The sequence below is a fragment of the Balaenoptera borealis genome (genome assembly GCF_965194805.1).
Source record: "Balaenoptera borealis genome assembly, chromosome: 4".
Classification (NCBI taxonomy): Eukaryota; Metazoa; Chordata; class Mammalia; order Artiodactyla; family Balaenopteridae; genus Balaenoptera; species Balaenoptera borealis.
The window spans coordinates 5,575,700-5,602,683 of record NC_138861.1 but is presented as its reverse complement, the minus strand read 5'-3'; the positions used below and the strand labels follow the sequence as shown (position 1 = coordinate 5,602,683).

The following is a 26,984-nucleotide window of genomic DNA, read 5'->3' as shown; positions in this document are numbered from 1 at the left end:
AATCTGCTACTCCTGAGGCTGCATGGAGAGATTTCCATTTCTCTTCTTTATTCACACAGCTCCTGGGGTTCAGCTTTGGATCTGGCCCTGCCTCTACGTTAGGTCACCTGAGGGCGTCTGTTCCCACCCAGACAGGACAGGGTTAAAGGAGCAGCTGCTTCGGGGGCTCTGGCTCACTCAGGCGGGGGGAGGGAGCGGTACGGAGGAGGCGGGGCGAGCCTGCGGCGTCAGAGGCGTCGTGACGTTGCAGCAGCCCGAGGCGCGCCGTGCGTTCTCCCGGGGAAGCTGTCCCTGGATCACGGGAGCCTGGCCGTGGCGGGCTGCACCGGCTCCCGGGAGGGGCGGTGTGGAGAGTGACCTGTGCTCGCACACAGGCTTCCTGGTGGCGGCAGCAGCAGCCTTAGTGTCTCCTGCCCGTCTCTGGGGTCCGTGCTGATGGCCGCGGCTCGCGCCCGTCTCTGAGCTCGTTTAGGCGGCGCTCTGAATCCCCTCTCCTCGCGCACCAGGAAACAAAGAGGTAAGACAAAGTCTCTTGCCTCTTCGGCAGCTGCAGACTTTTCCCGGACTCCCTCCCAGCTAGCTGTGGCACGCTAACCCCTTCAGGCTGTGTTCACGCCGCCAACCCCAGTCCTCTCCCTGCGATCCGACCGCAGCCCGAGCCTCAGCTCCCAGCCCCGCCCGCCCCGGCGGGGGAGCAGACAAGCCTCTCGGGCTGCTGAGTGCTGCTCGGCGCCGAGCCTCCGTGCGGGAATCTCTCCGCTGTGCCCTCCGCACCCCTGTGGCTGCGCTCTCCTCCGTGGCTCCAAAGCTCCCCCCTCCGCCACCCGCAGTCTCTGCCCGCGAAGGGGCTCCTAGTGTGTGGACACCTTTCCTCCTTCACGGTTCCCTCCCACTGGTGCAGGTCCCGTCCCTATTCTTTTGTCTCTGTTATTTCTTTTTTCTTTTGCCGTCCCCAGGTACGTGGGGAGTTTCCTGCCTTTTGGGAAGTCTGAGGTCTTCTGTCAGCATTCTGCAGGTGTTCTGTAGGGCTTCTTCCACCTGTAGATGTATTTCTGATGTATCTGTGGGGAGGAAGTTGATCTCCGCATCTTACTCCTCCGTCATCTTGAAGGTCTCTAATACTGATAAATTTGTATCACACTAGGTATGTTGGGATTATGAGGGAGTTAAAATTTATAGATCTACAAAGAAAAAAAAATAACTCATAATATAAGTAAATTGTAGCCTTATTCAATGTTTGAAACAATGTTTTAAAATATTAAAGAAAAAATATCAATATCTTTATAAAGCTACAACAGATAAAAACGTTTTGTTATTACATTATGTAGTATATTTTACACATTTTTACAGAGGAATAGGATAAGAAGATAATTCATCATGATAATATAACACTGAAAATGGTACTTACATGAGAAAATAAGAAATATGATTCTAGGATCTGAATATTTAGACTACTATTAATTACAATAACAAAATATTAAGTTATTTGAAAGATACTTCTGAATTTGTCTCATAAATCAATAAATCTTTGGAAGAAGGATTGTGGCTTAATTATCTGAATATCACCAGGCCAAGCAAAGGCTACTGTGTACAGAAAATTACAGTGTTTATGGGATGGAGAGAAATTTCCAAACTATAGTATCAGAAAATTTTATTTAAACAAAGTCTCACAGAATCATTCAATAGATCAAAAGTGAGCCCCTTTTTCTATTATTGGGGGTTCAAAGCGCCTGCTGTGAATAAGGCTCATTTCTGTAAGCTTCTCAAGGCAAAGTTTGAAAGCAATTTTTCTAGCAAAATAATATTGGTAGTCAAATGCAAATTATACTAAGTACTAAATGAGCATTCTATGCACATAAGGTAATTTTGAGGTGAAAGATAAGCATATGTGCAATGCTTTTTCCCAATCACATATTCTTGAACATTACATATTGATTTACATCATTTTTCTTGATAAATGCTCGACGGTTGCAGAAACAAAAAATATTTACACTAATGGTTTCCAAACGAAATGTATGCAACACAAGGGCAATGAAAGATGACTAGTTGTGGGAAGAGAATCCCAAGACATTGTTTATTTTTATTTTTATCTTAAAAAAATCATATTACGTTTTATAAATATTTAACATATGGACCAAAGTTGGAGACCTGAATTTATCTGTATATTGGATGGTGGGCATGAAGTTATTTTGAGAGGAGAGTGAGAATTTTATAGTCTGGAGGGATGGACATTGGTACCCTTAGTCTTTTATTTACTTTTATCTATACAAATGGGATAGCAATAGTGCACACATCAACAGAACAACTGTCAAGAAGATTAAAAAAATAATTGGTATTTGTAATATATTTAGAGAAAAACTTTGTTCATAACAAGCCTAGTGCAGAGTGTAGTTGTTTTTGTTATATAAAGTAATAATCATGATCTTAATTATAATGCCTTTTGTCATGTTGTTCAATTTTGCAATTTGCTTTTCCCAATGAAGTAGATGTAGATGTTCATTAATTATATATTGAATACTACAATTTACAAGGTACTGTTCTAAGCTCATAAGTGATACCATTGAGCTAAACAAACACAAAAGGCCTGCCTTCTTGGAGCCTAGAGCCCACTGCATAGAGACAGAGAACAAAAAATAAGAATACTAAAAATGATATGTAAATTCTACAATATGGAAAGTGGTCAGTGCCACTGGAAAAGGTAAAATGGCAGAGCAGACCAGGTGGGATTGGGAAAGTTAAAGATGAAGGGCAGGCTGGTTACAGTATTAAATAGAGTGGTCATGCTGGCCTCACCCACAAGGTGAGTTCTCAGCAAAGGTGTCCAAGAAGTAGACACTGGGTTATCTGGGGAAGACGGTTGGTTCTGGGGAAAAGCCTCCAAAAAGTAGAAGTGTGATTGGCATGTTAGATGAACAGCAAGGAAGCCAGAGAATCTGGATTGGAGCCATTGGGGGAGCCTGGAGGGTGAAAGATCTGAGAAAGAAGACCAGGATCGACAGGTCATTATAAGGGCTTTTGGCTTTTACTCTGAGGGAAATGAGAAGACATTGTGTTTTGAGCAAATTGGTGCCATGATCTGCCTAATGCTCACCAGAAAAGAAAAGAAAACAAATCACTCTGACAAATCTGTCGAGAAAGTGGACGAGTAGAAAATTGAAAGGTGGAAACCAGGAGATGAGGTTGGAGGTGATAGAGGCCGCCTGTGTGGTCTGAGCAGGGCAGGAGCTGCGAAGGGCTCAGCGTTTGGAAAGCAGGTCCAGCCGGGGCGTGAGGATGGGAAGTAGAGGAGAAAGAGGGTCATCAAGGATAATAGACACTATGCAGTCTTTTTCAAAAATAAGATCTGTTTTATAACACAGGCTTACAGGCTTACTTGCGGCAAGAATTTCTTGTGTGTGTCAAATATAGTGCCTTTCTCTTTTTCAGAAGCTAATGGTCTAAATTGAACGTTTAGAGTAATTTCCAAAGGAGACCAGCAGATATTTTATAAAAGTCAACACCTGTAATTTATCCCTTTCAAACGTTGGCCATTTAAGTAGGAAAATTTATGCTTTTTGACTGAAAACTGGGTTATGGAAAGATGATCCTGAATACGGTTGTTTGCACATACTTTTGTCATTGTTGTATGATTTCCTTGCTGAAAACAATGTCAGCATTTCCTCCGTAAAACGTGTTGTATCTGCACACTTGAAAACTTGTAAATATATTTTTTCTTTCAAATTCTGAGGTTGTTTTGAAAATTGATATTTTCTTTCTTCAAAAACGTATATCTTCACTTTTTTGAAGGAATTTAATTGTGAACTGCCTTCTGACACCTCTTGAAATATATTCTCATAAGTTAACTTTAAAAAATACACTCCTATGTGTCAAATTGCTAGCCAGTGGGAACCTGCTGTGTAGCACAGGGAGCTCAGCTCGGTGCTCTGTGATGACCTAGCGGCGTGGGATGGGAGGGGTGGAAGGGAGACGCAAGAGGGAGGGGATATAGGTATACATATCGCTGATTCACTCTTTTGTACAGCATAAACTAACACAACATTGTAAAGCAGCTATACCCCAATTTAAAAAAAATAAGATAAATAAAAAATTGTCTCTGTCCTGCCATTTATAAAAGAAAATGTTTATACTTTAAGGCTCAATTAAAGCATCACTTCTTCTTCTCCCCTATCCTGCTCTGTACTTCTTCCTCTGAGCTTCCAAGGCATTTGGCCCTTATTTTTATTTTGTGACACGCATCAGCTTATTTTAAATTCTTCTTTCACCCTCTCATCTATAAACTCTTCCAGGACAGAGACTGTGGTTATTAAAGTAAATAACCTCTTCTAGTTTCTTCATTTGCTAAATAAGGGCATTACATCTCCAAAACACTATAATGCTGTCATGAAAATACTCTAGTTCAGTTAGTTTTTCTAATAGTAGGAGCAGTGGTATTTCCATCATGTTTAACATTCATCAGGCATACCTGAGCACTTTATATTTACTATCTCACCCAATATTTACAACGACCCTTTGAAGTAGGTGTTATTACTGTCTCCATTTTATTATAGAGGAAATTGAGCCACAAAAAGTGTTAGTAAATTCCCAAGTTATTATTATTAGTATTATTATTTAATTTAAGCGAAGACACTAAGTTTTGAAGTCAGCTTCAGAATACATGCTCATAAGCATGGTGTATACTGCCTCTCAGTGATTTTCCCCTGGGATTGTACTGCTTATACAAATGATACTGCATATATTTGGGTCCCATGGGTTTCTCTTCACCCTCCAAACGAAAAAAACCCAAAAGAATATTTCTTATCTATGAAGCATAAATAAGAGGGCAACATATCCACACATTGTCAGGAATGAAACTGTCAACTAGGAGGAATGGTCTTTCATAGGTAGGGAGGTTCCCACTTTGGGAAAAGAGCACAGACCCAAATCCCAGGCTTGCTGTTCACTGGCTGGATGACTACTGGTAAGATAAGTGTCTCAGTTTCCTTATCACATTTTATGGGGCATTAACAGAACCTATGGATTGTGGTATGTCCTTACAAGATAATATTTAGGAAGGGCCAAGTGAAAAGAAAAGAAATTTATAAGAGCTGGCAAACTGAAATTTTTTATTCAAATTGGTCCCTACTTTATAAAGTTATCTAAGGATCTTTGCTATTTTTATAACCATATCCTAACAACTGATTAACAATGAGGTCTTTTTGTTATTGCCTATTGAATTATTTTATCTTTAACATTTTAAATGCCTAAAGATTATTCCATGTTAAGTTGCATGCAAAATAGGTTATTATAATCATACCTAGATCAGGTTTAACATATAAAGGGAAAAATATGAAACATCAAAGGAGTCTTACTGCTCTGCTATTAGTGTAATGATTAATGATGGCTCTTTTGCTATATACCCGTTGAAATTATTGATCAGTGCATGAAGAATCGAAATGAAACATCTGGCATTCCCTTGAGTATGATTCACCAAATAGCAGACTAGCTATTCCTCAAGCAATAGAACCATATAGTTACCCCAAATAACATCAGGTCTCGGGAGAGTTATTCTAGGTTTGTACAGCAATTCAAGACTATCACGGAGAATTCAGTCTCTTTTCATATTTCTCCTGCTAAATCCTCAAAGTGGTGGTTTTTCCTTCTTAAGCTTATTGTTTCATGACCTCAAAATGGCTTTAGAAATGGAGGCTTAATATCCTCATCTGACAGCATTCAAAGCAGGAAGAAGGAGAAAGTGTGATGCTTGGACATCTCCTGCTATTGTCTCTTTCGATGGAAATGCTTCACTCTCAGAAATCATTTATCATCTTAATCTTTACGATGTGTAAACTAGGATATGCCATGTGACTACCCCTCACCTCTAGAGAGTCTGGGAAATTTCACACTTGTCAAAGGGGAATAAGATTAGTCATTGGCTTAAATCTCTGCTGGTCCTCAGGTGGGCTACCTTCCCTGAGAACATCACTGCCCACCTGAACCCAAAATGTTATTGTGGCTCTGTTAGCCAGAAAGAAAGGGGTGAGGACACTAATACAGAAATGCTTAAATAGGTCTTTTCAGAAATCCAGTAATTAATTCTAATCCAAGAATATTGAGAATTTTAAATAGATAAAATACAGGGCAAGATTTCAGAAAAGAAATACTTTAGTAAGACTAAATTGCCAAAGTGTTAGTTAAAATGTGAATCTCTATATATTCAACTACAACTATAGTTTACATTTAATCCACTGAGAAGAGAATTACATTATAAACTAGGACTTGGGAAATTCTCTAAGGATATTCAGTAGAGCTTGGAAAGAAATGTTTTCAATATTGGATAAAGGTTGTTTTATTGAAAACAATTTGTTCTATGTTATTAAATTAGAAAATGTCTAACTATTAATATTACAGGTAATTACTTCAAAAAGGTATTAGCTTATGATATAAATAGCTTAGAATTAAGGTGAGTGAAATAACTTCCTGGCAGCAATGTGTGTTTTGGAAGTTTTGTTTTCAGTAAATGCTAGATATTATAAATATTAGCAGAACAATACATTTACCATATCAAGTACGACACAAAAAATTGCTTCTTCTTTTTCTGTGGCTTTAGACTTCTCATTAAGGAAACTAAATTAGGTAATCTGTTATTAGAGTTACAACCATATATCAGATTGTTGGCATTTTAGCATTATAAAGGGTCAAATCCCATAACCAGCAGTGGGATAGAAAAATCTAATAGTATAAATATAGTTCTTACCTATACTCAACAGTTGATTAAAATACACATATTAATCATTCATATCTTGAGTTTCTAAATAGCTTCTCCATTAAACACCATTTGCATAGGTAATGAATGAATGTAAGACTATATAAAATTGTGCAAAACTATATTTCAGTAAAGTATCATATTTCCAAATTAATCAAATAAAGGTTTAGAAAATTAGATAATTGGCAACATACATTTTAAATCTGACATCTAAACTCTTAGATTTTTCTATAATTTTTGGCCTAGTTTTAAACTAATATTTCGGTCTGAAAACTTTTTCGACTTCTATCTATTACAGGCAGTAAGCACAGACCCCATCCCGGTTAAATTGCACTACGACAAATCACATGATCAGGTCTGGGTGCTAAGCTGGGGTACCATGGAAAAGACTTCTCCAACACTACAGGTAAGTACATTTCAGTGTATTTGAGAAAATAATGATCTTTAAGCCTTTCAATGTCTAATCGGACACATAACCATTTAACAATGATATTCTTCCACCTAGATCTTCACAGTAAGGGAAAAAAATGTTGATTCTCAAGTACTTTTTTGCTTGGAAAATATTTTAGTTCAGACATTCCAAACATTAGATTTATATGCAAAAGGAATAACCTACGATGACAAAGCTGAAGCCATTAAGAAAAAAAATATTATGATTTACGTTTCCTACCTCCCTCGAATTTTCATGAGAATTTTCTTGTTTTCATCTCTTTTAAATGGGGCCTGGAGGGTGGGTCCTGTGAGATAGAGACCAGGAGAGTTAGACAGAGTCTCAAAGCAGGTCCCCAGTGTTCTCCAAACACACAGTACTTTACTATCTGAGTGTAGGTTCATTTCTCATTGGGAATATGTACTGTCATTTTTGTGAAATTTGCTTATGTTTTGAAATTGTTTACATGAGAAATTGACAGATAGAGGTATATATACATATATACACATTTTGACAGCGACTATCTGTAGAGTTGATGAGAAACTTCCCACACATTGTCCAGCCATCTAAAAACAGGTTCTTTTTCTCTGAATGTTTAATAAAAATTATGCTAATAAGATTTAGTGAATTTTTAAAATACTTGGTGGGTGGAAGTGAAAGGTTAGTTTCACATCTGAAAATATAAAATAAAATGTAAGAACTGAGAATTACTCTTAGAATATGACATACAACAAGACTTATTTACATGAAGAGTGTGTATGTGTATTTATGTATGTATATGACAGATAGATGATAAATAGGTGATAGATAGATAGATAGATAGATCATAGATGATAGACTGACAGGAAACACAGGGTCTCTGGATCAGAGAACAGACCATTTCTTACCCATGTAACCTGTTAGTATTTATTCTCTGGCCCCAACCCCTATGGGGTGATGTGGTAAGAGACTAGTGTCACCCTTCGTGACCAGCACAGTCCTACTGCAGGAGGAGCCTGCAATCATGTGTCTCTAAGTTATTTTAGGCTGCTGGCACCTCAACCCACCATCTCATGTGAGAGAGAAGGAATTATTAGTCTGGAAAGCATGCAAATCTTCTCCAGGGAGAGGAGGGGAAGGTCAGTACTCTGGCACCTCAGTAATTGGCTCAGAGGAATTAAGTCTCTAAATCTCTCAGGAGAAATACTCTATCTCTAGCTTCCAAAGGCATTTTTGCTGCACCATCATCCTTTAACCAAGGTGGCATGCTTTTCTGCTCAGAAAGACCTGACTCTGTGGAAATGTCAAGATATTTATGGATAATTGTCTCCCAACAGGATTACCAGAAAATATCTTCCAAAGAAATGGGATTTGAGATTTGTTTGAAAGGGGAACAGATTTTCCTCTGGAGAAATTGAACTGAAACCAAAAACATGGTCAAGCTCTCATTTTTGCTAGAGTGTCCCTGTGCCATGATGGTGAAAGATTAGACTGGAAAGAGAGATTGACGCCAGGTCTTGAGGGCTAGGAAGTAACTTTTTAGCCCTAATGTGTTATATCTTATAATGGGACCCTCTTACCCTTGAAGGTGCAAAACATTTTATCAAGGATCTGAAAGCCCTCCTTTGTGTTTTCCTGTTGAGTATAATTAAATCTGTACATCTTTGTTGATTATGAAAGCAATATGTATTATTTTCTGTCACATTTATAATTAATTAATTAATTAATACCCATAAACTGGCATAATTTTATGTATTTAAGACAGTGATTTTCCATCTAGTGTTCTCAGATGAAGTCTGAATATTTATCATAGTATGTTTCTCTTTTTAAAGGGCACTTATATCTTATGAAAGCTTAAGAAATTCTGTAAAAATCTAAAACTGATTAGTCTGTCATCTGCACAGTTTTGCATCCTGTATGTAGTGTCTTGTAAACGCACAACAATTAGAGAAGAAAATATCCCCAGGAAACAACTTGGAATAAAGTCCTTGCGTTCTTCCATTGGCCAGGAAGTAGGACCCAGCCAGATGGGGTAACAGTGGGAGGTGGTAGCTCTGGGTTGGCAGCAGGCATCACGTAAAGACAGGCCAGCAGCAGTATGCTGTTAGAAATGAGTTCAGAACTGTTGCAAGATTGGGCTTATTGATTGAGGTGCATCACAGATCAGTCTGTGTCCTTCAGTGAGCTCAGTCCCGAACCTGGCAATTCACCACTCCCTGCTCAATTCCAGCAGTGAGAAGGACCTCGACCCATCAAAGTCCAGACTGAGGGGAACTGGGGAAATGGCTTTGTATTTTTTACAGCCTAGGATGTTGCCAAGTGCAGAAGAGAGGTCCAGTTAATCTGCCGTCAGTGGCATGAAATATTTTTGCATCAGTAAGTTTGGGGTGCAATACACACATTATAGTGTTGTTTAAGTGTTACCTGGCCCATAGCAAGCTCTCAGTATTATTATTGCTGCTGTCAGTCTAAGTATTATTATTAATTTCAAATACACATACATGCAGCTTGAGAATTATGTACCTCTATACAATCTAAAGGGAAGAAAATTTGGACAGTTCCATTGTTATTACCCCCGTTGAGTTTCATTAAAGTCTTGTAGGCATAATTATGAATGGCTAAAATCCAGTGAGGACTTTCTCACTGTTACTCATTAATAAAATAGGTAGAGTGTCTTTAAAGCGTTATCACATACTTTGTTTGTCTCTTCCTCTGGGCACATGGTGGGGGGGACTTCTTTTGGTTGAGTGAGGCCATATGATTAGTTTTGGCAAAAGAGGTCTTTCATGAATGGAAACATTCAAGGTAGTTGGCTGCTCTTTCCACATGGAAAATGGAATTAAAAACACTAAAAACAATAGATATCCTGCCAAAGCCCTCTAGGAAAGTAAGAGGTACGAAACAAAAATCTTTATTATTAAAAAATAAAGAAGTAAGTAGTAAAGAAGTAAAGATTTGTTTCTGCTTTCTTTTGGTTTGTGACTGTAACATGACTGAGCCTTTCTTGACTATTACAATAATTACTGTATTTTCTTGAACTTGGCAATTCCCAATGTAGCGCAACAAAATTATGCTCATTGCAATGAACAAAAATTAACTTTTTAAAGTAAAAAAAAAATCTAAAACTAAAACTGCTATCTCCTTCTGTCCTAAAAACCAAAGGAAGACACCCAGTTTTGAGGGAAGAAAGTCTGTTTAACTTAAGCAGTCAGAAGTTTAGGAAGTTTGATTTGGTGCCCATATGTAGAAAGGATTTAAAAGGGGTAAAATAAAGGCAGGAAAATACTTTAAAAAGCTAACACAGAACAATGGTTGTGCAGCAGGGACAATAGGACAGCTGTGAAGGTATGAGAAATCAGAAGAAAGAACTGATAGAATTTCATGCAAAATGGGATAAAAGAGCTTAAATGTAGTGACCTTTTCTTTAATGAACTATGAAAGTTTTAAAAACCAATTAATGATGAATAGTTGGAAGAGACCTCTTTGATTAAAACTTACTCAAATTTATTATTTTCAATTTATAAAAGGAAACTTTTTTAAATATGATGTAATCTATTCTAAGATTTCTAAGAGCAAATATTTCAAAGGATATATTTTAGAGTTTTCTGTCCTATGTTTACAACTCTGTTGTATAAGAGGGGGAGTTTTTTTTTATTAATATATCATTTATTCCTCAATCAAGTTGTGAAGGATGGATGGAAGGAAGGAAGGAAAGAAGGAAGGAAGGGGGAGAGAGAGGAAGGGGGAGAGAGAGAAAAAGAGGGAGGGAAGAAGGAAGAAAGAAAAGAAAGCCAGCATCTCATTTACATCATATGTACGCTTGCTTTCATATTTCTTATTATAGCAATAACATTTTTATAATGCAGAAGTTACCTATATGTATGTTTATTTTATCTTTTAGGCAGAAATTGTTCAAGAAAAAGATGTCTCCCATTTTTTTCTTTTAGAAACTTTTACACTGAAAATAAGCAAACGCAGAATTGCAATTTGCTTAACACTGTACTAATTTTGAGGTTGAAAACAAAGAGTCTGTGCAAACAACCGCCAGAGATTTATTTCATCTCTGATCCCGTTAAGGGCCTGCATGGCCAAGATCTAAACGTGGTGCTGTGTTTAGGTGATAACCCTGGCCAGCGGGGACGCGCCACACCACACCATCCACACCCAGCCTGTGGGAAAGCAGTTCGACCGAGCCGATGACTTCTTCATCCCCACCGCCACCCTCCTCATCACCCACGTGAGGTGAGTGCTCAGACGAGCATTGACTTTTAGATTTCTCCCTAATCTTGGTAGAAAGCCACGGGAAATCACCAAAAGAAAAATTCAGTTATACCACAAATATACACATAATTGTACTGTAGCTCTGTCTCGTCTGCTTGATGAACTTTTATTGATCAACATTAGTGATGAATTTTCTGTCTTCTCTTCCCTTTTATGTGTAATTGAGAAGTGAATCTATAAAGGTATGCGTGTATTTTTAAATCAATCTTATAGTTAATATTTTGGCAAATTGCTCTTAAGGTCTTCAGATTAGGCTTTTGCAAAATGCTGATGTTTGAACTTGGCCTGAGTTCCTTTCAGAGAAGAGGGCCACTTGCATCAAGATCTATTCAACATATTATAAGAACATTCTTGTATTGTTTTGCCCATATAGAAATGAATATAACATTGTATCAGGGAGTATGGTAAGTTGAAATGAAATGTGTGAGATCTGCACTTTGAGAAAATGTGTGGGCGTGTTATATCTCTCTGTGTTCACGAGAGGTAAAAAAGCAATAACTCCTAATGACATCACTCTAAAGGTTCACAGAAGTGGTTTAAATACTTAACAGGGGGAGACTGGATATTCACAATTTCTAATACTATGTCTCTTGATAATTTATTGAAGTATTTAAAGTATTGCTTAGCAATGTTAGTGAATCTGAACCAAAGTAATATTTTATTCTCTATTTCAAGGGAATTTGGATGGGAGGAAACTGCTTCACATATGTTATATGAGCCATTATTTGGTTCTTGTATATATTTGTTTCCCTTGAATTAACGTGAAAATTATCTTGTCTAAAAGTTGGAGTTGTAAGAATTCCGAAAGAGTGAAAAATTCAACTTGCAAAAATAAAAAGGGAGATTCATAAATTAGAATTGGGGCTCACAGTCAAGATATGATATAGAAACTATTCTTTGGACAACCAAGTATATGTTTTCAAAGAGTTTAATGTATTTGTCAAGTAACTGATTATTATTTTCAGAACACCTATTATATGCTCAGCAATAAAGTGATTAAAAATTATAATATACTTTTATACATGTCACAATAATTACATGTTTTTATGGAAAATAAGTAGAACTTATTGAAAATGCAGCATATTTGAGAAGTATTTGCATTTGCATTAAAGTAATAATCTTTAGGTCCGAGTGCAAGCACTATAATAGTTAAGAGACTGAAGAAATCAGCAGAGAAACTGAAAATGGCCCCTCTTGAGGTGATATCTAAAAAATATATTATGTTCTTATACTTATCTATTGAGGATAAAATTTTATTTAATTGGCATTGAGTGTTATGTTTAATAAATATCTTTTTGTTATTTTCAAGTTACTGATAAATTATTACTGATAAATAATTTAATATGTAACATTTGCTTTTATTTCTCTCATTCTCCTATTCCCTGTTACTGTACTTAATATACTATTATCAACTTTGCTTTTTTTTAAAAAAAAATGCACTATTAACACAATTATTTGGGTCAAAATTCCTATATCTATGACACATATGGTTAATAGTATACAATTTGGGGTATTTCTTTTCCCCTATAACAAGTAAATTGGATCATTAGGGTAAAATCGCTACTAGAGGCAGGAGTTTAACTTTGTCTGGCTGCAGTGATGCCATGTGTGATTCTGGGCCTGTATGTATTGTACAATATGCTGTCAGAACATCACACCTCTTGAGGGTCAAAATGATTACTACGTAGCTGAAGTTGGAGCTAATAATAATTAGAGGAGCATGCAAATAATGTGAACACGTATAATAATGTGAACACAAATAATGTGAACACATAATAAAACAAAATTTTATTTCAGTTATTTCTATATATTGGGAGAAACACTGAAAAGTATGCTTGAGGATATTTTTAAATGTCTTTATTTCTTTTAGGGATATATAGTCAAATGCATAGGTGTTTTGCCAATACGTGTCAGAATTCTATATTAAGTTATAGCAATTCTACCAGCATATAGAGTCCCATTTTAATGAATGTGAATGATCATCATAATTCCTATTACATTTCACAGTAATTATCCCTACTGCTAAAGTGAAAAGTAAGAGTAAAAATTAGCACGCATTTCCGAAACTAAACTGTTAAATATGAAAAGTATTTTTAACATAATGGGGATCTTTTCCACATCAGGAAAACCTGAAGGATAGATATAGTCTTTTCTCTTACCAATTCATGGAACATTTTTTCCTACCTAAATGTGGCTTGTGTCCTGAGATTGCTCTTTTTAAGAATTGTCTTTAACAGAATTTGAGACTATTTTCTGACTATTGTGTTGAGTGTATGTTCCAGGCCAGGCAGAAGGTCTGACACATAATATGCATTTAATTAATATTAGTTTTCTTCCTCTGACCCCTCATCACACTAATCTGCATTTCTCTCAGATTGCTACTCTCTCATTTCAAATAATTTATATCTCCTGTGTCTGAAAAACTTCTGGATGTGCATCAGGATTTTATATCCTTAGTGCCTCAAAACTGGTAGGCGCTTAATTCATGTTTCTCACAAGAATGGAAATAAAGAAGGAAGTGTTACACTCTTTCCTAAACCAGACTACGTAATATTGAGGGAAGAAGGTATTTCTTATGTACCTGATTTCTCAGCACCTAACACAAGATCTGACAGGCCACCAGCACGGCGTCAAGCACACAGGAATGGTGTGCGTGGAAGCAGTAAATAGGAAGAAGGACTTACATCTCCTGTCAGACAGATCTCAGCCTGAATGCCCCAGCAGCACCATCTGCCATTGGCAAATGTGACTTAAACCAGCTTACTTCGTTTCTTTCTAGGGACTGGAGTAACATAATGTTTGAAAATTAAGCTGCCCATAATAGTAGTGTCGAAACTACTCATAATGTACACTGGAGAAAGGGCTACCCTGCAATTAGCTACAGTTTTGCTAAACGTTTTTTTTTTTTTCTCTCTCTGCTTGGTTTCTTATTTTTTTTTCTGTTATCTATAATTTTCAGGTTTGTTTAGTCTGTAACGTAAATCAAAACTGAAGAATTTAAGAGAAACAAAATTACTTCACATCTATACTAAAAGATAAACTTGTAGCTTAAAAAAACTAATCAATCATTATTTGGAAAGATGTTCACTTTTTAAGACAGTTTGAAGTTCTCAGCACTGTAGAAATTCTTCAGAGCCTAATGTAGATACCTTTCTGAGTGTCCTGAGGAATTTGAATTTCAGGAGATTAATTTTCACTTAAAAAACGCCTGAGAATGATGGCCTGGTACCACCCATTCATTCAGCTCCCCAGCTGAATTCCATCCCGTTCCGAGTGGCACAGTCCAGGCCACATACCATTATTTCTATTTTATACTATAGCATAAGAGCTTATTAGTGAAAATAACTTCTTTGGGTTTTATTGATATTTACACATTCCTTCTCTTTAGACAACAGAAGATTACCTGAGCCCTAGGCTGAGCTCAACCAGACATACCAATGCAATATACGTTTGATCTAAATCAAAAGGGTCTCTAAAGTGTTGAGCTCTGGCTAATGAACCAAGCTGGCATCCTTGTCTCTTTCTTGAATATGAGCGCTTGCCCAGGAGATGGTGCAGAAAAACTCGAGGCCAGCATGCAACCAGTCTTTAAGCCTGGTGTCTATTAGCTCCAACTGTGAATACAGTTTAGTTTAACTAAACTAAACTTCCTGGAAGATGAGAGAGGGTATATTACACTCCTGTCTCCCCCATAGTTCCTGAGCTTCTGAAAGGGACTGATTAATACTTATTGACTCAGAGTTTATTTTTAAAAAGTTATTAAAACTCCATATTAGATATTTTTAATACATCTGAGTGTGAGTTGGCTAATCCACCCCCTAAATATTTAGAGAAAATATAAATTACTTGAAATTTAGTTAATAACACAAAAGATTTTCTGATGCTTATTGAAATACATTGATTTAAATCACTGTACAATTATATGCCTTTTTGCTTTTAAGTAAGAATAAAACATTTTATATCTTACGTTTTTTTTTTAACTAAAATAGATCATTGAATATGTAATAAATGATGTATTTTTCACATTAATAACTCATTGTGCATTCAGTTAACTAGCAATGTATACTAAACAGACATTTTTCAGACTGGCAGTTAATAGAAAATTTTCTTGAAAAAACCTTAAATTTCAACAAGTCATTAATGAACCATGAATCATAGTTCTAAAGTTGAAGAGATTATGCATTATAAAAGGAGTGTTTTGTAATGACCTGAGAAATATAAATTTCTTATATGAAGAATTTTAATTTATAATTTTATCTTCTTCTATGTACAAAAATATCCAGATAGGTAAAATTAAAAGAGACTATTAAAAATAAAAATGCATGTGTAATTCTCAGAAGAGTCAATTATATCTATTTAATGTCATAGAAATTGAAATAATTTATTATCTTTATAATCAAAAGTGCTCTACAAATGTAAAGCAAAATGTTTCATTATTTTACTCATAATTTGAATCCAAAGAATTAAGTTATTATATCATTACATGTACATAGATATATTTGAATAATATTATAGTTCTACTACTCTTACAATTTTTATGATCTGGCCAATACATGGGAATTTAATGATTTTTGTTATCAATTTTTTAATTAGCCAGAAATTTAAAAATAAGTTTATTGTTTTCAGAAAAATGGTTGTGTTACAGTGGTTGGATTAAAGATCAAATCTCAAAAAGAAAAGACATTTACATAATTGATTGTGTTTTATTTTGGGCACCATTTTGAAGAGAAAAATGTAAATGTCAGTTTCTTGTAATATATGTAAAGATTACAACTTTCTGTGCAGGTGCTACTAGAATTTGCCTATAAGAAGTGAAAAACAATAGGTTTGGCAGTAATTTATCATGTTACCATATTTTTTTTTTAATTTCTGTATGAAGATTGGAGCGGTGAAGAAAATCGACAGAATAGGAAGAGAAACATGGGTAGCAGGTAGTCAAGCAATGAGTGAAGAAACAATTCCACTGGATCTCCCTAGAAAATCTTAGATAATTCTCCAACAAATGGTTTATTTGTGGTCGTAGGGGGTATAAAAGTGAGAACTAGAAGGGGCCAGTGTGGTTCAGAGCAGGGAAATCTGATAAAGCTTAGTGCAAGACACTAAGAAGGCCAGAAAGTAGTGCTACAACAATTAGCAGAAGTCTTTCTTAGAGGTTTCGTGTTGTCATGAATAAAAATAGCTGGAAGGTAAGAAAAATTATTACCGTCAAGATATTTTTACCTAAATACAAGGGCACAGCTAACATTTGGGCTATTTAGGGCTATAAATAGAAATTCTTTAAAATTTTCACTGACTAAAACAATACCTTTGATACAGTTGAAAACAGGTGTCAGTTGATATAAAAAGATGTATTTACAGTCTGACCCTCGTAGCATCTGTAAATCACGCCTCTCCCATCTCTTGCCCACTCTCAAATTGGAGTGCAACTAGAGTTTAATCTCATCCAGTTCAAGTAGGTCAGTGTAAATTGGCACAGAGGATGCTTATAGTAAATACAAGAAGGCAATCATTTCTGTTTTACGTACCTATCCCAGGACTAGTGCTATATATAGAAAGGGAAGATAGCAACTTAGGTAACATCGCTATCCGAGATGTTTTGAAAGGCTTGCCTACCCTTGAAATCACCCCCGATACCACATTTGATCTTATTGTCTAGAATTTCAAACTACTTCTCCTGTTCCTTTGGGTTACATTTCTCTAGAAATCTACCTTTAAAGTACTCCTTTTTCTTGAGAGGAATATGGAGCAGTTGGGAAAATGATATTTTTATTATTGTCATTTTTCTTTAGGGGTGATTGGTTGATTGCATAGTGTCTTAAAATTAATGGTTATAGTTGGGATGGTGTGCGTGTGTGTGTTTCAATCAATGATTACATGATAAACAATAAGATGAATAGAGTGTGTATCTGTAAATCACAGTGACAGGGAGACCTTGAAAGCAACAGGCACTTCTATAAAAATCTGAAAATGTCAGTTTCCACACTCTGTCTTCTTCTGCAGTTGACTTGCTAACCAAAACAAACAAATAATGTTCCAAGAATTTCTTCCTGATATACTCCTCTCTTCCCTAGCACATACCCTGAGGTGAAGTTGGTTCCAGTGAATGTCTCAGATTGGATAGTTCATTAATCTTATGGAAAGTGGACCTCAGTGTTATTCTTCATTGTGGGTGGGCTGGAAAAGATGAAGGTGGTAACTAGAGTCACTTTTTTAGGACCCTCAAAAGTTGATGAGTGATTGCAATCAAATATGGCAATAAGTGGCTAGGGGCTTATCCAGGGTCAGATCTGCCATAATCCCTGCACAGCCAATGGCTATGTTGCCACTCAAGGGGTGAAGAAAGAGGAAATAACGCGTAGCGGGCACCATGGTAGTCTGGAGAGAGGTCTCTAGCACTCCTTTTTCTTTATAAGTTATAGCAAGAAAATGATTAAGAAGGGATTGGGTTTGATAGATGTTTCCTTAAAGCTTCTCTAAGGGAAAAAATAAACATTCTGTGAAAGTGAAAGTTAGTAAAGTATATCATTCTCCCTCATATTTTATCAAATCTGTTAAAGCAAAATTACATATATGGCTGGCCATATATCAAGACAAGTCTACACTTGTGACTTGATTCATGGACAGGCCAGGTGGATGGAGATACAGTTTTAGCACTAAAATTATCTGGTTACATTGAAGCCCAAACACATCAGAAATTGAAAATATGAGTTGTTTCATGTCTTTTTAGGAAAAGTATATTATCAGCATGATGAGTAGCAATTAAAATTGTTTCCAAACACGGTTCCTAGATAAAGATCTGGCAGTCACAATTCAGTGAGGTTCAATTATTTTTTTGCTCCCTTCATGCTTATATGCTAATTCCTCCCACAGAGAAATAAACTAACAAACAAATAGGGTTTAAATATCCCAGGATTTGGAACTTTATCTATCTAGCTATGCTCTTAAATAGTGAATATCTGAAGCACTTATAAATCCTGAAACCATGACCTTCGCTTTTCCCATTTCTCTGAGTTTCTTCCTTCCCTCTCCACTCTACAAAAACACAAACTCTAGACTGTCAGGACCTCTCAGTTCCCTAAATTCTCAGAGCCTTGTGCACTATCTTAAAAAACAAGACAGTCATAGATTGTTTTTTAAAGAAATTATATACTTTTAAGAGTGTGTATGCACATGCATATGCAATTCATCGTTGGTAAACCCTCCAGCATTCTTACAAGGATGCAAAGCTTCTTCTACATAACACGTGCTAACTTTCTTCATCTTATTTCTAAAGAAGTAAACACATTATACTTTTCAAGCTTTGACCTGTCATGCCATTCTTCTTTTTTCATTATGGTTACTGGATTTGCTTTTATCTTAAGCAGTACTTCCCACCTTCTTTAGCATATTGGTACAGCCCACACATGGAGTGTAAAATGCTTAGACAGAAAATCACCAACTGCTTGTAGCCTAGTGTTGTGTGTGTGTGTTCAGTTTGTTATCTTCATTATTTCTTGAGTTAGAGAATCTTGTCTGATTCCCCACTTGGTCTCTGCCCAGTATTAACAGGCTGTATATGAGCCTAGTAAGGAAAGAGCCCAAAGTGGATGAATCAAGTATGCCAGCCCCTCTTCTGACAGAATGTTCACTTGGTCAGATTACTATCCCATATTAGCTATGTAATATTTTTGTTGTGTGGGAAATAAGGGTGGATTTAAAAGCAAGCTCTGTTTGAAATATAAGGATTTCCTTATTTTTAAAAAATAAAAAGTTTGTACAGGTATTATTAGTAGACTCCAAGCTCTAGGATTTAATAAAAGCCTCTAACTAGATTCATTCTATGGCATTTCTCACTGAAGAAATCAATGGAGCACTAATAACATGTAATTTAGAAACACTCTACATTGCAGATCTGCCTCCTGAGTTTTATTATGCAAAGTAAAATAGCTCTTGCTTCTGCCCTCAGAGGTCCTTAAGCTAACTCACCAAAGTGTTCAGTAAAACAAAGGGCAGCCTTCTCCTTAGGAGACAGCTGTGGTGTGTACATAGCACATTTCCACATACTTTTTCCCCCTCTGTCACGTATGATTTGGGATTTTGCTGGAAATGGTAAATCAAACTTATTTTACCCTAAACGAGTAAACAATATGACCGCTTAAATTACTTGGGTTTTTTTGTTAGTAGTAAAAACAGACTAAGATAACAATTAAGTTGCATGAAGAAATACATCAAAAGTTATCATACAATGCACTACTTCACAAGAGGGGGGCAGAGTTCATCCTGAGAACTTAAAGAATTTCTTATGTGAATCTAATGTGCCTATTGCCAGGACCTATTTCATATGTACATGTAATAGATTACACTGTGATATTTTGAACCAAGCAGATAAAGCAATATTAGTTCTCATAAAATGTGTATAGAAAACAATAATGCATATTGATCTTTCTAATTCTTTCTATTTTTAAGTGGATATATTATTTTTCTGTTGGAGGAAGAAGATATTTTTTACCATAGCATTTAATTTTATGAATTCATGAATTTTTCTTGAAGAAATGTTTTATTAAAATGTTAAAATTTTAAATACAAGTATCATACCAAAAAAACCTCCCTTTTGAATGAAAGACTCCTACTGTGGCTCTACAAAGCAATGCTATTAAATAAATAAATTTATCTTTGTGAACACATGTGTAAATTAATGATAGAAGTCAGTAAAACATTTCAGAAAGTTTCTGTGAATGTGGCTAAAATGCTTATTTCATATATACATCATATTCTTTTCTTTTTTCTTGCCACATAATCAAGTTAATTTATTTTACTTTATTTTTTCTTTTTGGCTCCGCTGCGTGGCATGTGGGATCTTAGTTCCCCAACCAGGGATTGAACCTGAGCTCCCTGCAGTGGAAGCGTGGAGTCTTAACCACTGGACTGCCAGGGAAGTCCCTAGCAAAGTTATTTAAAATGTAAAATTAGTGGTAGTTGTGAGGGTTCTTTAGATGGATAACATTAGGGACACTGATATTCTCTGTCTTTACAGCGATTTGAGGTTGTAAAAACTATTGTGAATCCGCCTGAGTTAATATTTTGTACCATTTTTTTTTTTAATTTATTTATTTTTGGCTGTGTTGGGTCTTTGTTTCTGTGCGAGGGCTTTCTCTAGTTGTGGCAAGCGGGGGCCACTCTTCATCGCGGTGTGCAAGCCTCTCACTATCACGGCCTCTCTTGTTGCGGAGCACAGGCTCCAGACACGCAGGCTCATTAGTTGTGGAGTACAGGTTTAGTTGCTCCACAGCATGTGGGATCTTCCCAGAGCAGGGCTCAAACCCATTTCCCCCACAATGGCAGACGGATTCTTAACCACTGCGCCACCAGGGGAGCCCTATGCACCATTTTAATTTAGTTGTAAATCTGTAGCTGTAGCCTCACTATGGCTACCCATGTAGGAAAAAGAAATTGATTAGTGTGGGTCAATCAAAGAGTAAGTAGACAAATGGATTCCTTTTTTTCCCTTCAAATTAAGGATGCTCACTTGTTATGTTACAGTGTTCTATCTCTTGAAAAATAATCTTGCAGCAACATGTCAGGGTTTTTTTTGTTTTTGTTTTATTTATTTTTTTGTCTGTGTTGGGTCTTTGTTTCTGTGCGAGGTCTTTCTCTAGTTGCGGCAAGCGGGGGCCACTCTTCATCGTGGTGCGTGGGACTCTCACTGTCGTGGCCTCTCTTGTTGCGGAGCACAGGCTCCAGACACGCAAGCTCGGTAGTTGTGGCTCATGGGCCTAGTTGCTCCGCGACATGTGGGATCTTCCCAGATCAAGGCTCAAACCTGTGTCCCCTGCATTGGCAGGCAGACTCTCAACCACTGCGCCACCAGGGAAGCCCCATGTCAGGTTTTAAAGTTCTTTAAGATATGGTTCAAGCAAAACTGAAGTACACGAAAAGGATGTCAGAGAGCCTTTACATTTAACTGTAGTGGAAAAACCTACCAAATTAGTAGATATACGGAGAAATCTCCTATTAAGTCTAATCTGTCATGTCATGAGTAGACATAGTCACAATAATCCCATGAGTATATTAAGAATGCTAGGCAACAGACATCACAGTGCCAGGGTTTTATCCTTTGGTGTTTACATCAGTGTGATATAGGGTATACAGACTTCACAAAATGAATAGAAATAGCTTCAGGGGAAATAAAAATGATAGTTGCCTTAAATAACTCTTAAAACTACTTGTTGGGTTAGGTATGCTTAAAATCTCCTCTGTATTTGTTTAGGCTGAGGTTAGCTGAATTTTTTCCAATACTATGGAAACGTTACCTTTCTTTCCTTTTTTTTTTTTTTTTTGAAGGGGGAGGGAATTATGAAATATATAGATTTTTTTCTATATTGACAACTGATTTTTAAGAAAAAAACTGTAAAATTATAGTAATTCATTTTTTGCCATGATGTAGACACTAATTTTTATGCTTATGTAATATTGCATACATAAATATACCTTTTAGTTTCTTTGAAACAAAAGGGAATCAGAGTTTGCATATGCTATGGAAGTAGCTGATGATTTATGTAACTAAGCCAAGAAAATCCTAAAATAACCTAGATTTTTTTCATTAATAATGTAAATCAAGATTATTCATCAATTTGAGTGAAAGGAAACATTACTTTTGTTTTTCATTAAAGTATACATTATTTAAATTCTGCTTAAAAACTTTGTTGTATTTATATCAAATACACAGAGTAATTTGAACCCTGAATAATTTCTAATTAAAAAAAAGCTTGGCCAAACTCATTTAATTGATACATGACAATGGCTTGAACATAAATTATTAGTTTATGTAGAAAGATGATGTTAAGAAATATTTTAATAGATCATAGATACATGTATCTTAATATTGACTGGATATGCCTTCCTGATTTCTTGCATAAGCCTTAACTTGCTTGACATTTTTTGACAGAAAAGTAACTTCTACTTCCATCCAAATTTTTATTCACACTGGGAAATAATGAAATCTAATTCAAAGAGATTTTGTTGGACACAAATTACTTTTTAATAAATAGAAATAGAGTGGAAGATAAACCATTTGCCAACAGTCATTTGAGATGTATATTATTTTTATAATTTAATATTTTATATTCTGTGAATTAAGAAATATACTGTATGGGTATCATCATTATCAGTGACCTCATGAAACTAGAGTTACATTAACCTATTTAATACATTTTTTTATGTCCTGAATCCAATCTGTGCCCTGCCAACAAACACACCATTGTAAAGCAATTATACTCCAATAGATACGTTAAAAAAAGAGATATATTGAAAACCCTTTTGGTACTTCTACCACTTATTTAATTTCAAAGTGATCCATTTTACCATCTTTTAAAATTTCAAAGCACTTGAAAACACTTTTCAAACCACCATAATATTTGGATTTACAGGAGCAAGATAAATTGTATTTATTCTTCTGATTCATAAAGGCATTATTAAAATTTCAAATTCACCAGGGAATTCATTTATACAAGTGAAATATAAACAGTAACCTTAAGTTTTTCTTGTAAGACTATAATATAAATAACTTAAAAATATTCACTCTTTTTAATTTGATAAACTCCAGAAGATTTCCTAAGACATGCACAGAAATAAATCAAGAGTTCAAATTTTAGCAAGAAATTAAGGAATGAGAATGTTAAGGAAAAGTGGACCAGGTATGAGAAAATTTCTGGAAATGCAGGAAATTCACTACCATTTATTCATACTGTCTAACAGTTTCATCAGTAATGTCTAACTTTCCTATTGTCCTACATACAATAGTCATTTAAAGTGTTCCCCTATAATTTTTTTTTTTTTTTATTTTAATGTAGAAGCTACAGTCTGATTTTCTGAAGTCAATTCTGAGTTGCTATATCATATACATCTCTTCAGGTTGTATCGCTTAGTTGTAGTTTTTGTTCTTATTACTATGGTTATTTTACAATATGCTAATAGTAATTAAGAAACACTGGGCATTTACTCTTTACCAGACAGTGAGCTAAGAATTTTTATGCATTGCCTCATTTAAAACTGGCAACTACATAAATTTTTATCCCTATTCTACATATGGTGAATCACTTAACTAATAAATGTTGAAACCAGCTATAAACTCAGTTCTGTCTAAGTTCAGTGTCTTAGCGCTCAATACATTATAGTATTCAAGTGCTTTTTTCACTTTCAGGGTAAAACCTAACAACTAGTGTGCTTTACAAATTATCCTAATGTCACCTTTAAAAAATTCCCGTCTCTCGCTTCTATGTGCCTCTGCTACAGCAAAACTTGACTCCTCACTGCAGACCTACACATTTCTTGCCAATCTGCATTTATTTGCAGAATGTCTGGTTTCTTCCTTGTTCACCTAACAAACCCTTCAAGTCTTCTCTCAAAGCCACCTTTTATAAAATGTGTTATAATCTCCTTAATTGGAGTCCCCTTGACGTTTTGAATTTTCATCATTTTTCATTTGTCCTTGAGATTCACACAGACTTAGGCTGGAAACTAGTTCTTTAGCCCCTTGGGACCACAATATTTAATATCATTCAGACTAGTTTGATTCTCCACTAACACAACATTGTAAATCAACTACAGTCCAATATAAAATTAAAATTTAATAAAAAAAAATTTTTAAAGGCCAACAAATGATAAATAAGAGGACCAGCTAAATATACTATGTTTCTACTACTTCCATTACCAGAATCCTTTAGATCCACTGCAAGATTACTTTTATGTCTGTCCTTAGTTTTGTTAGATACCAAATTAGACATAGATACTTATTTTTCATAACTGATTTAATCTAAATTTGAAGTCATTCATGACGATATTGATATATATTACATTAAAATTTTGTGCACCTTTTCAAAAGATCAGAAACAAATACACAAGTCGTTTAATTTATTAGATATTTAAATGGAGTAAGGAAATGTAAGTTCTGTTAAACAAGGAAATAAACTAGGCTATGAGTATGAAAAAGAAAAGGTACATGATTTCTGAAAGGACAGAGAAAAATATGGTGTGTCTACAGTCCTAACAGACCCTGCACTCATTTTTTGTTCTTTGCCCTTGTCTAACTTGTAATGTCTCTTTATTAATCTGTTCTTCTCCATTCTCTAGACACAGCCCTAAGTTGATCCCTCTCACTTCTCACCTTGCTAATGCAACTAACCCTTTACTATTTCTCCATACTTCTTATTTTTTCCATACTTGTATTAAGCATCAACTATTTGTATGCCAGACAGTATTCCAGGTTCCGACAGGAAATTGAGGATATATTTTGCTTTATTTTCCTATAGTGCAATATATATATAGTTAATTAAAATTAAAAATTATTTTTTAAAAAGAACTCATACTTTGGAACTGTAAGGGCATAGTTTCAAATTTAGTGAATCACACTTACTACACTGTGATTCCAAGCACATTAATTTGTCTGCTAACGGTTCTCCCTGCCCTCTTCTTAGATACAGACTTTTGCATAAGTTTTTTCACATACTATCTGCCAAGGTGGAACACCTGACAAAGGCTTAGGCAAATAGATCCCAGAATTCTCTCTGGCCACAATCATTAGTTCAAACATGGGTATGTAACCCACTTAGAACCCCTATGATAAACATTTTGCTGGGGCTTTTGAGAAAGAGACTTCTGATTTTTGTGTAGTTTGTCTAGAGGATCTAGAGCTACAGTAGTAATTTTCACACCACATAAAGCTTAGATCTGAAACCAAGACAGGAGATGGCAGAGCCAATAGATTAAGGGGAAAAAATGAGTTATTGTTACATTACTGTAGAGCAAATTTCAGCTATAATTAGCTGGTTTTAGAATTTCCTCTGTATGAGCTCTCCATTTTTTTGTTGTTTAAAAAAGTTTGAATTGGATATCTTATTATAAAATGAGAGTCTGAGATTGGGTTTCCTTATGTCTAAAATATACATATTACTCACTTCACACTATTTTGGTTGATTGCAGGATCTTGTACAGTTCCTAGCACACAATACGTGATTAACAAATGCTATTTTCTTTTTCCCTTGGGATGATTAATTTTTCTTTGTCATAGCATCTCCTATAGCAGTTACACTAATTAACACTCAGTAAATATTTGTTAAAAAATACTGCACTTAGTAATGTTTCTCTGAGTGTCTATCTGGCATAGTGTTTCCGCATAAAAGAAAAAAGTGCCCTGAGCTAAGTCCCAGTTTGTAGTTTGCTGAAAACTTCCCTGTGGCCTTAGGTGCTGTGGAGACAGAAAGTCACCAATTATCAATCACTTGTGTAACATGGTATGGAGACAGCTCAGTTCAAGATATTTGGATGACTTGAGTCAGCTCAAGGTAACACCGAACCTATGAGATTGCCATCTGCAGAAGTTTTCTCAGAGTTCCTTAAGTTACGACAGTTATAGATGGGACTATTTGCTTATTCAATCTGGGCATCCTTCTCTACAGCTTCCACAAATCCACATCTTCTCTAAGTGCTCAGAAGAGAAAACTCACTAGGACTTTCCTCCAAGGGAAACTTTTATGTCATTTAGGATTTGATTGAAACTTGTGATTGAACAAGACCTTGAACCCTGGGAATATTGTAATTCTTCTATGGTTTAAAGACTATTTTTTTTTCTCTCTCTCTGGTAGATTTCATTATAAATCTCCTAGATTGTTTGTTTGAGATTAAGTCTTTCATGCCATTCTGAAAATGCTCTAGAGACATTTACTCGGTGAATTTTTTATCTAGTTCAAAACGATGTATATTGGAGTGCATATTTCATTAGGCTTCTCAGTTTCAATTTAGTATCAACTTACTTGACAGGAATGTTGAATAATTGGTAAGGTTTATAAGTTGAATAATTGGTAAGGTTTATAAGTAAGATAGAACCCTACTCACTCCGTGATATTTTTCCAAAAAGTGTAATTCTTTTTAAAGATGGAATTTATGAGATTGTGACACAATGAAGAACAAGGCCATCTGCAGTTGACATTTGGTATATTTACTAAAGAACTTATAAAACTCGGGAAGTCTTGTTTATTTGTTTATTTTAATTTGAAATTTTAATATTGGTTCTGTACAGAGAGCAAATCATATTCTTCAGCAAACAGGATATAGGAGGAGCCTCAAAACCAAGAATAGAATTTTGGTCAGTCTTGAGCAGTGATGCTTCACTCAACTCCTGTGATGAGCTCTGTTGATGGCCTTATCTTTAGCCACAAAAATTTAGAGAAAAAACATTCTGTAACAAAGATGACTTGGAAGAATTCTAAATAAATACCTGTCAAATGGATTACTGGAGAATTTTTTGAAATGTCACTATCAAAATAGTCAATGATAAATCTGTATGCTTATTACCTAATTAGTATCAAGCAGGTAAATGCTTGAACACTCTCAAAATGTATTACTCAGTTTACTAGGAATATCAGTATATACCCAAAACAAATTAAAAAATAATTTCTCACAGCTATTTCTGTTATGATCAATGTGCACCACTGTAAACGTCAATCCTATAGGGTTAAGTCATCTCAGAACCCTGAAAATAAAACGCCATTAGTGGTTGAAATCACAGACATGATAGAG

The 26,984-nt window shown here is 35.6% G+C and overlaps 1 protein-coding gene across 8 annotated transcripts in view; it reads left to right on the top strand.

The window, feature by feature from the left end:
* FSTL5 (follistatin like 5) overlaps positions 1-26,984 on the top strand; it is a 771,595-nt gene that overhangs the window by 700,203 nt on the left and 44,408 nt on the right. For all 8 annotated transcript variants that reach the window (XM_082391660.1, XM_082391659.1, XM_082391666.1 and 5 more), the window contains 2 exons: positions 7,041-7,148; positions 11,269-11,393. In XM_082391660.1, the coding sequence (XP_082247786.1) occupies positions 7,041-7,148; positions 11,269-11,393 (233 nt within the window). The remainder of the gene's footprint in view (positions 1-7,040; positions 7,149-11,268; positions 11,394-26,984) is intronic.